Raw genomic sequence first — 13,319 nt, 5'->3', positions numbered from 1 at the left:
CCCTAGTGTGAAGGTACGAGAGGCTAGTTGTAAGGGATCACCGGAGGGGTAGAGGTAGGTCGGAAAAATATTTGAGAGAGGTGATTAGACAAGATTTGGCGCAACTCCATATTATCGATGGCATGATCCTAAATAGAAAGGAGTGGAGGACGCATACTAGGGTAGGAATCTAGTAGAGGTGAAGGTTATTGGAGGTTTAGCTTGTTATATTGTGTATCAAACTTCTATTATCACACTATTTTGTGATAGTTATTGTTTCTTCCTTGTAGACTTTACATTTGCTTTGCTTATTAACTGTCATACTTTCTTCATTGTTTCTCCTTCTTTTTTACTTGGATTTGAGGCACTTGAATCAAGGGTATGTTGTTGTTGTTGAAAAGAAATCACCTAATACATGAATGTGTTTGTTAATACTCTATCATTTAACATAAATTCATGCACGAGTAGGCACGTTTCAGGGCCACTAACATTCCCCATTTCTTTCTTCATTCCCTTTGATTTCTTTAGTATAACTCTAGGCCTGTAAAGTTGATGGCACATGAATATAATATGAACATTTGTTATGAATAATGTAAAATAGTTAATAATCATTAAGGGTGAAGACTCGTGCAGCGGTGCAGGTGCAGGCAATAACTTGGCTAATTAGAAACAAAAGTTTTATTCCATGCCCTCAATATTCCTGCTGAATAAATTAGAATTTCGTCGAAACTTCACTATTACTGTTCTATAAAGTTAGTAGTACCTATTTTTTTTTTTCAATTCAATCGAAACATTCGAACTTTAGAATCAGATTTCTAGGATAACTTTTGGAACGTACAAAACGAATAGGAATTTCGAATTGAAAGACTTGAATGGATAACCACTTAGAAATTAAAGTAAGTGTTTCGCCGTATTTAGATTCCAATTTTATTTATTTTGGTGGAATTTATGAAGTTGACGTTAAAATTTGATTTGTGATTGATTATACTTCTTGTAAATAATATCTCGAATTACATTCATTTTATAAGTTTTTCTTTTTAAATTTAAAATACAATTTCAAGTTGAACTGAAATTTCTCGACCAAACACAAATTTTCAAATACTGTGAAATTATTTGAAATAAATAAATAAATTTTAATAGACAAACGGCTGGGGTAGTTAAAAGCAAGGTATAATATACTAATGCACAGGAAGACACTTTAACTATCCAAATCTTGAATGAATAGACACATTCGTTCTACATGACAATTTTGTGTCCTATGTGGCGTCCTAATTGTATTGTGCCACGTAGGGCATGCGTGTCTACTTGTTCAATTTTATACAAGTTTATGTGCCTACTTGTGCACACCCAAAGTTAGAGGGTATAAATGTAAAATGAGACCAAATTAAATGGCATATTTATGTATTATGCCTAAAAGCAACACACAATTTATTTATTTTTAATAAATAAAAAAAAGTAGTTAAAAGCAACAAAAGCAGAATGTTACAAATGGTGGTAAAAACAATGGGCCAGACGTGATAATCAATGTAAGCCCAGTATGGCCCAAGTACAGCTGGCCGAAGCCCAGTCAGCCTCACTTACCCCTTTACATACAGCTCAAATCCCTGCTGTCAATCACTTTACCTAATCAACGGTCTAGATTCACTCTTGAAATAAAAGAAAAAACAAAATCCTAAAATCTCTCCACTCCTCTCAATTCAAAAAAAGCCCTCTTTCTCTCAATTTTAAATTCAATTCAGAAAATCGAAAAACTTCCTCATTTCATTCAGATCTCAAAAAAAATATTTCCGAGCACACAGAGGAAAAAAATCTAAACATGGCGGTGGCACCGACGGCGCGTGAGGAGAACGTGTACATGGCAAAGCTGACGGAGCAGGCCGAGAGGTATGAAGAGATGGTGGAATTCATGGAGAAAGTTTCCAACTCCCTCGGCTCTGAAGAACTAACCGTGGAGGAGAGAAACCTTCTCTCCGTCGCGTATAAGAATGTGATCGGAGCGCGTAGGGCATCGTGGCGCATCATTTCATCGATCGAGCAAAAGGAAGAGTCTAGAGGAAATGAAGAACACGTTAACTCTATCCGCGAGTACAGATCTAAGATTGAGAACGAGCTCTCAAAGATCTGTGATGGCATTCTCAAGTTGCTTGATTCTAAGCTTATTCCTTCGGCAACATCTGGTGATTCTAAGGTTTTTTACCTGAAAATGAAAGGAGATTACCACCGCTATTTGGCTGAGTTCAAGACTGGTGCTGAACGTAAGGAGGCTGCTGAGAGTACTCTCACTGCCTACAAAGCTGCTCAGGTTTGTTTTTTAATTTGCTTTATTGAGATAATGTTTGATCTGTTTATCGATTTGATTAGATTTTACGAATCTGCTTGCTGCAGATTTGAGCGTTTTGATTTGTATGTGTCTTAACAGATCTTCTATTTATGGCATTATAATTATTTTCCTGCAAGATCAGATTTTTTTCTTCTTATTTATCAATATATTTGGATTTAATTTGTGAGGGAAGAACACAATATAATGAAATGCTCCTCCGCAGTGAGTAATTGACCTTTTGCTGATTTACAACTGTAGGGTACTTGTGTGGAAATAGATAAACTTTCAGCTCTTTATATTTTTTTCTGGAAGTATATGTTAATTGATGTTGTTTGGGATATGTGGTTATGCATTTTCTCCTCCTGTAGACTGGGTTATAAGTTTAAGTATGTTTCGGGCACTGAAAACTGCTGATATTTGTTTGTTTGTGGTAGCTATAGTCATTCAATATATTGAAAGGTCATTCTGGCATGATGTTATTTAATTAGCCATGATTTCTTGGTTATGGTATGAACAAGCTTGTTTTGTTTATGTTCAGTTTTCCTCATTTTCTACAATGCTTGTAGGATATTGCATCTGCTGAACTTGCCCCAACACATCCCATCCGACTTGGACTGGCTCTTAACTTCTCTGTGTTTTATTATGAGATCTTGAACTCTCCCGACCGTGCTTGCAATCTCGCCAAACAGGTAAGACTTTATCTCCGTATAGATCATGTGCTTTTAATTTCCTGGTTATCTTAGATTTGACGAGACTTTTTGTTACCTCAGCAATCTATGCATCTCAGCTGCGAAAACGAAGTGTCTTCCTTTTGATATCATGTTCTTCCTATGAAACAGGCCTTTGATGAAGCAATTGCTGAGTTGGACACATTGGGAGAGGAGTCTTACAAGGATAGCACTTTGATCATGCAACTTCTTCGAGACAATCTTACTCTCTGGACTTCCGATATGCAGGTAATAATCATGGTCTTACAAATATTTTTCTATCATGTTTGTTTTTTGACAAGGGGTTTTGCAGTATTAATGTCACTCATGATTCTATTTATTTTTGCTTTGCAGGATGATGGGGCTGATGAAATCAAGGAAGATCCCAAACCTGAAGAAAAAAATTGAGTGGAATTGAAACCCTGTAATTTGCTTTTCACTTCTCCCGTGTTGTTTTTATTGGGAGAAGCTGATTATCATAATTTGTTTGCTAGTATTATGGTTTTCCATTAAGAGGTTCTCTTCTTATTGGCAACAACAAACAACTTTTATATTGATGTTTCAAAAGTTCCATCTTTAATTTAATGTGGTTCTTAAGGTTAAGAGGTTCTCTTCTTTTTTTCAGTGTAGTTCCATCTTTGATGTTTTCTGTTAAGAGGTTCTCTTATTGGTAACTAAAGCTTTTTGAATGGTCACATATCAAATACAACAGAAGTGAAATGCAACAATCTGTATTTGGTAGTAATAAACCTTTATTTATATCGTCTCATCCTTTTTTCAGAAGTAGTTTGCAGTGAAATCAACTTCAAGAGGTAGCTTCTGACAGTCGATTCAAATAATATATATGAGTGTATCAATTCAAGCAACAAAATCACTATCAAGAAAAATTCCCAAGAATTATTGGTTGAGTCGTGATTAGGGGTGAAATGTCACTTCATCCAAACCTAACTATCTTCGTTAGGGTCACAGTTGACCTGAGTTAACTACTAGGCACATAGTCCATATAAATATCAACTAGCATATAATGCTAGGGATTGCTCGTCATCATCGCTGCGCTTTGGAGTTCCAAAGAGGTGAATACTAAAAGTTCATAGGTAGCAAACGCCCTCAAAACTATTGTGGAATTTCATTGGACCACATTAGGATAGGCTTCCATAATGGTTCTATTCCCTCCTCCCCTCTTTTTTTTTTTTTTGGAGGGGGGGGGGGGTGCAAAAAGCAACAAACCAACTTAAATCTTGATTGTTTGAGTTGTGTGATGAAGTTTGGTAGAGGTGGATAATTAATTTGTTGGTGCAATTGTTCATTGTTTGAGTTCCATTTGAGGCTTGGGGTGGTTAATTTGAGTTTGGGGATAGGGACGATGTCATTGGATAGGCGTGGAAGAAGACGATGTTGTTGCCGGCGAAACAATTAAGGACAAATCTAGATCATTTCACGTAGTTCAAAAAGCATATTGACCATTTCTCTTGGTAAAAATAAGCCCATGTGTTGAATAGCTTATACCCTTGTGAGCACACATATTTGAGGCGTTTGGTCAAGAAATTGAGAGTATTTGAAGAAAAAAAAATAGTTTTTGTTATCCAGAGTGAAAAAATGTTATTTGAAAATTTTATGATCAAATGAAGTTGTTTGGCCATTAATATAAATTAGAGTTGTTTTTAAATTTTTGAGAATAATTTTAAGTGAAAAATATAAAAATAATTTTTTAGTATTTTTTAAATTTCTGAATGAATTTTAAAATTTTATGGCCAAACGTATTTTCGATGAAGAGATTTTAATCAATCAAACAGGGCCAAAAGAGTAGTTGTCATGATGATTAAGTTTTATCTAACATGCAGTCATGCAGAATTATATTAGGCCCGATTTCCAAGTTAGAAACGGATCATTTTCTCTCTTAGGGGTCGTTTGGTGAGATGAGCAAGAAGAATTAATTTTGGGATAATTTTTAAGTGGTTTTTAATCCCTTGTTTAGTTACAAAGGTTGGGATAACTTATTCATGATTAACAATTAGTACTGTGATAAGTTATGGGGATGGAATAAAGGGCAGCCCGGTGCACTAAGGCTCTCGCTATGCGCAGGGTCCGGGGAAGGGCCTGACCACAAGGGTCTATTGTACGCAGCCTTACCTTGCATTTCTAACAGAGGCTGTTTCCAAGGCTTGAACCCGTGACCTCCTGGTCACATGGCAGCAACTTTACCAGTTATGGGGATGGAATACTAATCCCAAATGTAAAATAACAAAAATACTCCCTTGAACTCTCTTTTATACACCACTTTTACATTCATATATATACATATTTATATAATTTTTAAATACATTTATAATAATATTCATAACTTTGATTAATTATTGTTTTTATGATAATATATCTCTCTATTAAAAAACTACATTTTATAAATACAATTTCTATTTATGAATATATTATAAGTTGAATTTATTTGTCTAATTCTTATGTTTATTTATATTTTGATTTCTCTTAAAATGTTTACTCCACTACTAAATTACATATTTTTAATTAAATAGTTTATTACTAACTTAAAAAATATATTTTATATATCAATTAAAATGTAGATAACTTTAAAATGTAGATAATTTTAATAACAAAATTTCTTTTACTTTAATAAACTTAAAATGAAAAATTTATTTTTAAGCTAAACAAGATGGGAGTTTTATTTTAAAGCTAAATAAGAGGAAAGTTTTATATTTAAGTTAAATAGGATGAAAATTTTATTTAAAGCTAAATAAGATGAAAGCTTTATTTTTAAGTTAAATAAGATGAAAGTTTAATTTTAAAAACACGTGGTACAATCATGAAAATGCATAAATAAAAATATTTAAATTAAATAAGATGAAAATTTTATTTTTAAGAATGAATAACTAAAGCTTGCAAAGAAAACGTAAATTTGATGTATAACCAAAATTAGATTTTTTAGAGCTTGCAATTTTTTAGATATTTTATAATGTATAACCAAAATTAGATTTTTTAAAACCATTTCAATCATATCGGTTTCTCTTCGGTATTGGTACGGTTCAATTAATTTTCATTTTTTTTTATTTTTAAAGTATCACCTCAAAATATACTACTATTAAAATATTTCTTTTGCAAGTATGTTCGAAACACTTCAATTCTTCACTAAGAAGTCAAGAATGTAAAACGATGTTGCCGTATTTTTTGATCTTAAACATTTAATAGGAGTGCTTGCATAGATTTTATCGTATTATTTGATGGAGTGTCTATTATAGTATCTTTTAATTTTAAATCTAATAAATTAAAGGATAATTAAAGAGTAAAGACCCAAAATCGTTCAGTCACCAGAGGCCTAGGACCTAGGTTATATTTATATTTGAAAAATATTATAAAATATATTTATGTAATAAATTTAACACATTGTTAATATATAAATATATTTACATACGGTTATTCGGTTCGATTCGGAATTTTTTTTGATTTTTTTTATAAATTAAAAAGACCATCCCAATTGTTCAGAATGGTTCTACACTTAAATAAACGTCCACAGTTTTATTAAAAAAATAATATAAATCGATTCGATATGGTTAGATTCGATCGATTTTTCATATTTTTTTGACCCCTTTATTTATTACTTTAAAAAAACAGCGCAACAGGAGGGGCAAAATGAAACAAAATCACATACAACAACAAACAAAATCTAATTTCCAATTTCATTCAACTTATTTTTTGAAAAATATTGGACCGGTAATGAAAATCCACAATTAAACCACGTATACTATTACTTCCCGGGGAAGAATAAAATGACGAATCAATAAAGAGTGTGGTAGAGTGATAAATACTCTTTTATATTTAATTAGAGATTTCGAATTGAGTCTCCAATATAGAATCGCTTTTGATAGAAAGCGTTTTACTTCCACGATAATGTTGATATAAGTTTTGAAAAGGAGACAAAGAACAAAGTGAAAAACTTTGTTCCACATCGAAAAAAGAAGAATGGCCAATTCGTTTCTCCTTATATAAGGAGCTTAACTCCTTGATTTATATCACAATCAAAAATTCAATTTCTTCTATATTAAAGTAGAGATTTAGAGAATTTTCTCTTGGAGATCTCTTGGGTGTAATATTTTAGGAATTGGGTGTGTGGGAAAAAATATTGTGTATTGTATTGTGGAACCTTCTACTTAACCCTTTATCAACTAAATCCTTAAAATCAATCAAAGGAAGATTTTTAAACCCCTCCTATCATGTGTGTAGCCCACTTGCCCTTAAATAGATGACATGTCAAATCCATGTCACATAAATTAATAACACGTCATTATTATCTTTATTAACTATTTTCAAAAATTATTAATCAAAATATTAAATAATAGGTAAAAAAATAATTCCTTAAAGTAAAATTCATACTTCTCTCAACTTCTTCCACCTTCCGCTCAACTTTCCTCCACCTTCCCCGACCCACAATCACTGTCAGCACCATCCTTACAACCACCATCACCATCACCTCCACCTTTAAGTCTTCTTTTCTTCCATTTAAATTTATCTTCATACAAAAGAAAAAGGACTTTAGAATGAAAGTTTTGAAGAAAAAAAACTTGAATCTTGAAATTATAAGATCTAAATTGTCACCTTCCTATGTTTCCATTTCTTTTTCTTTCTTCCTAAGTCTTTCGTGTTTGAAAATTTTACTCTTTAATGATGGTATTTGGTGGACTAAAATGACAAAAAAATGGATAAAAAAGGGGAATGGGCCTGCTGATGGGGTGTGAGTTGGTAAAAAAAGGGGTTGGGGCGGGGATAAGGTGGGGGGTGGCTGGAAAACGGGGGTTGGTGTTGGGATGGGTTGGGGGATGGCCGAAAAGAAGGTTGGGGCAGAAATGGCGGAAGAAGGTGGGATGGGGGTAAGGGGAAGAAGAAACTTTTTTTTAATCTTTTTTTTTTTTTTACTTTTTTTAAATTTATTATTTTATAATTTTCATATTTTTATAATTTAAATGTGCTCATTCACTTGCCTTTACACACGTGTATTCACCCATCTTTGTCAACTCAATATAACCACATAAGTTTGGTCAATGGTCAGAGGGTATGATATATTGTATATTACTGAGTTTAAAAGTCTAGTTGGTAAATGGTTAAGTAGACGGATTCATAATACAACCTCGGACAAGTACATGGATCCATTAGACTATTTCGCCATTCCTATTTACCCTTTTGGATCACTTCATTTGGAAATATATGTTCACCATAAGGATAGTATTATTTGACTGATGAATTTCGTAACTAATTGTAATTAGATAAATTATAGAGGAAAAAGGGGGGAAATAAAATCACACATCTATTTAAGGGTTTATATTACAGATTATAAATGGATTTTGTGCAAATACTATTTATAAATTATTAATTACGGGCTTTAACAGATTGTTATAATCTAATTATTTACATTAATTATTTTAATATATTAAATTTTTCCAGTTTTAATAAAAAAGAGAAAGTAAAAAAGGGCGCATTAATTATGTATAGTGATATTACTACAATCAAGGAATTATTTTTTCTTTTTCAACTGACACATGCTCCCCCCCACGTCTCTAATGTATAACAACCTCTGTCAATTTCTTTCTAATTCTTCTTTCTTCATTTTGTTTCACTGATAGTCAAAGAATCTGTTAAACCATTTTTTTTTTCACAAAAATTCCACTGCGATGAAGAAACTAGACAAAGCCCAGTAAAAAGGAAAAAAATCATGGCAAAGGGGCAAAAAGGAAAGGACAAGATCGTGGAATCCTCTTCAGATGAATATTCAGACTCGATTTTCGATTTTGTTTGTTGAAAACAACCCAAAATGCCAAAGTCAGTTCTCAGGGGTAAGCCCTCAAAACCCTCCAAAAAAAAAGACTTAGTTCAAGTCTCAAAGGAGATTCAAAAATTCCTAGGCCAAAAAAGGTCAAGACTATTGTAAAGGTATTATTTAAAAAATTACTTTTTTTATAGATTTCGTTAATTTTTGAATGAATACCATGTTATCAAAGTTAATTTGAAAGTACTATGAATTTGATATAATCTAATTTTTTTAGTTGAAACTTATGTAATGCCATAAAAATAGTATTTTATTTGAATATATATGTGTTAAATGCGTATCGAACGGTTTGATTTTAGAATGATTTTTGTAGTGCTAAAATCTGATATGCACTATGTTATATGTATTTATAACATAACATTAAAATGGTATGAAATTGATATGCATCTGCAAATAGTATTTTTCGAATTTAATTTGAAAGTAATATGAATTTGATATAACATAATTTTTAGATTAAACTTAAGTAAAGCCATAAAAATAAATTTTTATTTGAATATACATGTGTTAAATGAGCATAAAATAGATTTGGTGTTGGTATGAATTTTGCAGTGCTAAAATCTAGTATGCACTGTGTTATGTGTATATATAAAATGACATTAAAATTGTATGAAACTGATTTGCATTTGCATCATTTATTTGTGTTGAATCATTGGGCATGATTGTGAAGTCAGTGAAAATGAAGATAAATGATAGTGCAATTAGTGAAAGTCAGATAATAGGGACTGTTGCCAGCATATTTGGTGGACCACGATTATCAAGATAGAAGGCCTCCGACACCATCAATTTTTCTATGTCAAGGCTAAGACGATCAGTTTCCAAATGAAAGATGTTCGCAACTGTTACTTTTGTTTTTTTAGTTTTACTAGTCCTTTTCATCTTTTGGTGGTATGTTTTTGATATAAACAAACAATCAACTGTCAAATTTCTCTTTCTTGGATTAATACCTTTTCTTTAATTCGTATTATAATTTTGATGTTAAACAATCAGCTGTTACGTATGTTTTTCAGTTATATGTCAATGATTACTTGAATATTTAAATTTCTCTTCAAGATATTTAATTATCCATCAAAATATTACTATGACACCTAAATTTTATAAAATCAATTCAAATTGTTACTAGAATTCATTTTTCATACAATATGACATATCAGCTATATTATATGCTACAATAATTAAAGTTTTATTAGATTTTAGTTTTCCTACAAATTTCATACAATATTTTGATACAGTTCTTATATAGGATACCTTATTTTATTAGAAATCATTTTTCATATAATATTATAGATCAATTATATTATAGGACACAATATTCAATTTTTTTATTAGAATTCAGTTTTCATACAATATTTCAGTACAGTTCTTTTGTAGGATACCTTATTCATTCATTATTTCATTTAAGTGTCTTGTTATGTTAACCCTAAGACTTTGTCAACTTATATGCCAATGTGATACATATAATAGATATTTTATTAGAATTCATTTTTCATTTAGGTTTTGTAAAACATTATAGATCAGTTATATATTATAGGATACAAAAGTTAATATCAAAAGACCAAGTCATGACAACACGCTCTCCAAAAGCCCTAAAATCATGCCCCTTCTCTGAAACCTAACTAGACCATGGCCGCTTTGGCCGCCGGCCAACCATCACCGGCGGCTACTCTGCCGATTACGAAACTTCTACACTTCCCTCTCCTCACTCAAACACCTCACGATACTCTACCAGCTCTTTCATCCACTGCTTCTTCCCCAAACTATGCTCAGACACTTATGCATGGAACCTCTCCTAAAGCCAAAAGTCATCCCATACCAATGAAGGAGGTATCGTACCTTGAGGGTACTCCAGTGGTGCGCTGGACAACTTCAGAAGTGTCAAGAATGGAGCAGATGGAAAATCTACAAAATGCTATAGTGGGTAAGTTTTCTTATGGATGGCCGGAGTTGCAAGAGTTGAGAACAATCATCCCTCAACAGTGTGGAGTGAAGGGAAAGTGTGATATCGGCCTATTGAGAGATAGACACTTACTGATAAGATTTTCTCTAATGGAGGATTTCATCAATATGTCCTCGAAGGGTGCCTATTGGTTGAAATCTAAGAATGGTTCTACATATCAAATGAGGCCATTAATTTATATTTCTACCTTTAAGGTTGAGGAAGAAACATCAGTAGCCATGGCCTGGATCTCTTTCCCGAATCTACTCCCCACATATTTTGTGAAAGAATCGTTATTTACTTTGGCATCTGCAGTTGGGAAACCTCTTTGTTTGGATATGGCTACCATAAATAAAACTAGAACTAACTGCGCAAGGGTAAAGGTTCAAGTTGATTTGCTATCTGATCTACCGAAGAGTGTGCTAATGGAAATTAAAGATGAGAAGACAAAGGAGATCAGGGTGGAAAAGGTGAGAATACAATATGACCACTTGCCAAAATATTGCACACAATGTATGTTACAAGGACATACAATTGATGACTGTCGAGTACTGCATCCTGACCTGGTGGCAAACATAAATGAAGATGCAAAGAAAGAGGTGAAGGAGCATGAGAAGGGATATGTATCAAAAAGTAGAAGACACCAGGGACGGACATATCCCTGCCAAATATATGTTCCTAAAGTTCTATCAAGTGGGAAGGTTGTTACTTATCTTGGAAAAAATGAAAAAGGAAAAAACAACAATAAGAGACCTGGTGAGATTGGTATTGCAGTTTCGATCCGTAATAATTTTGATGAGTTAGGAAAAATCTTGGAAGAAGAAACTGATAACAATGTAGATGTCAAGGGAGCAGATGACAAGGCCAAGGAGGAAACAGTGCAGATACATGTGAATGAAAGTGAGAGTGAGGTGACTGATGAAGGTCTCTGTGCTATTAATGAAACAGATCCTAACAAGAAGGAAATTGAAGCAACTTATCTGCCTAAGAATTTTAAAGACACAAGTGCAACTTTACAACAAGTAAATGAAGAGAGTGTCAGCGCTACTCAGGAGGATATACTTTCTGAGTATGGCCATGACTCAGGATTTAATATGGAGCAGACAGAAATGGTCCCAGATGGTGATAATTCATATGAGCAGATGGAAAATGATAATGGTATGCAGGGTACAGAATCAAGTGGGTATGAAATGCAGATTGAAGCTGACATTTTGACAACAGCCAAGAAGGAATTGGAGGTCGAGGATCACATAGACCAGACTCCAAATCTTGCACCTTTGGATCACATCCAGGAATTCTATCCTAATGATACAATGAAGGAGGGAGAATTGAACATTTCAATTAATGACAGTGGGATAGGTTCATTTCCTCCTCAAAGGGAAGTGATTATAGAGTTAGCAGTGGCACAAGTGGAAATGGACAACTCTCAGTCATCAATTCATCAAAGAAAACAATCTCCTTTGAAGGAACTTCATGATGTAATATCTCATAACATCCCTGTGAGAACTGAGGTGCAAAATGTAGAGGGCAAGAACAAATTCTCTAAAAGTGAAGAAGAGATTTCTGTGGAGCAGGTTTTAAGCAATGTGGTCAAAGAAGCTGATCTTTCACCAAGATCCAAGCAACAAAGCTATAAGAAAGGAAAGAAACAAGTAAACACAGAAACTATTCATATAAGAGTGGTACCAAGGAGAGGTTGTAAGCCTATTTTTAAATGATGATGAAGACACTGTTTTGGAATATCAGATCAGTGAATACACAAAAAGCTTTTCACAGAGTTCAAATGTTACACAGACATCATAAATTTGCCATTATAGCTTTAATGGAGCCTTTCCAACATTATAGGCATATTCAAGCATTCAGGAGAAGATTAGGCATGACATATGCCCACTACAACAACAATGGTAAAATATGGTTTTTTGTAAGTGAAAATATAGATGTGGAGATACTACAGGATCAGGAACAACAACTTACTATAAAGCTGTTTTTCCAAAAAATGGATAAATCACTTATGGTAACCATGGTCTATGCAAAGTGTGATCACCTTGATAGAATCAGTTTATGGGATAGTCTGTACAGTTTGGCTGATCACATGGAACTACCTTGGTTGGTAGGTGGAGATTTTAATATCATTATGAATGAAGATGAGAAGATTGGTGGATTGCCTGTTTTCTCAAATGAATATGAGGATTTTGCATTTTGTATCAATTCATGTGAGCTGCTTGAAATAAATTATAAGGGAAGCTTGTTTACTTGGTGGAATGGGAGGACAGGTAGTGACTGTATCTTCAAAAGGCTGGATAGGATGATTGCAAACTCAAAATTACAAGATTGGTTTGCACATATGGAGGTGCAACATTTATCCAGAACTGGCTCAGACCATGCTCCTTTAATACTTACTTGTGGTAAACTTTCACAACACATAAGGAAGCCTTTCAGATTTCTAAAATTCTGGACAGAACATGACACCTTTTTGGATGCTGTTAAACAAGCATGGATCACAGATTTTGAAGGAAATGATTTTATCAGTTTCAAGCTGAAATTGAAAAATGT

General features: G+C 33.1%; 1 protein-coding gene across 1 annotated transcript; it reads left to right on the top strand.

The window, feature by feature from the left end:
* Positions 1–1,627: 1,627 nt before the first annotated feature.
* On the top strand, positions 1,628–3,609 carry LOC129902569 (14-3-3-like protein C). The gene is made up of 4 exons (XM_055977886.1): positions 1,628–2,281; positions 2,866–2,988; positions 3,139–3,255; positions 3,361–3,609. The coding sequence occupies exons 1-4, from the start codon at positions 1,796–1,798 to the stop codon at positions 3,412–3,414; spliced, it is 780 nt and encodes a 259-aa protein (XP_055833861.1). The 5' UTR covers positions 1,628–1,795; the 3' UTR covers positions 3,415–3,609.
* Positions 3,610–13,319: the final 9,710 nt, after the last annotated feature.

Source organism: Solanum dulcamara, chromosome 9 (genome assembly GCF_947179165.1).
Source record: "Solanum dulcamara chromosome 9, daSolDulc1.2, whole genome shotgun sequence".
NCBI lineage: Eukaryota > Viridiplantae > Streptophyta > Magnoliopsida > Solanales > Solanaceae > Solanum > Solanum dulcamara.
The sequence above is the reverse complement of the archived record's forward strand: the minus strand, read 5'-3'. Positions and strand labels throughout refer to the sequence as shown.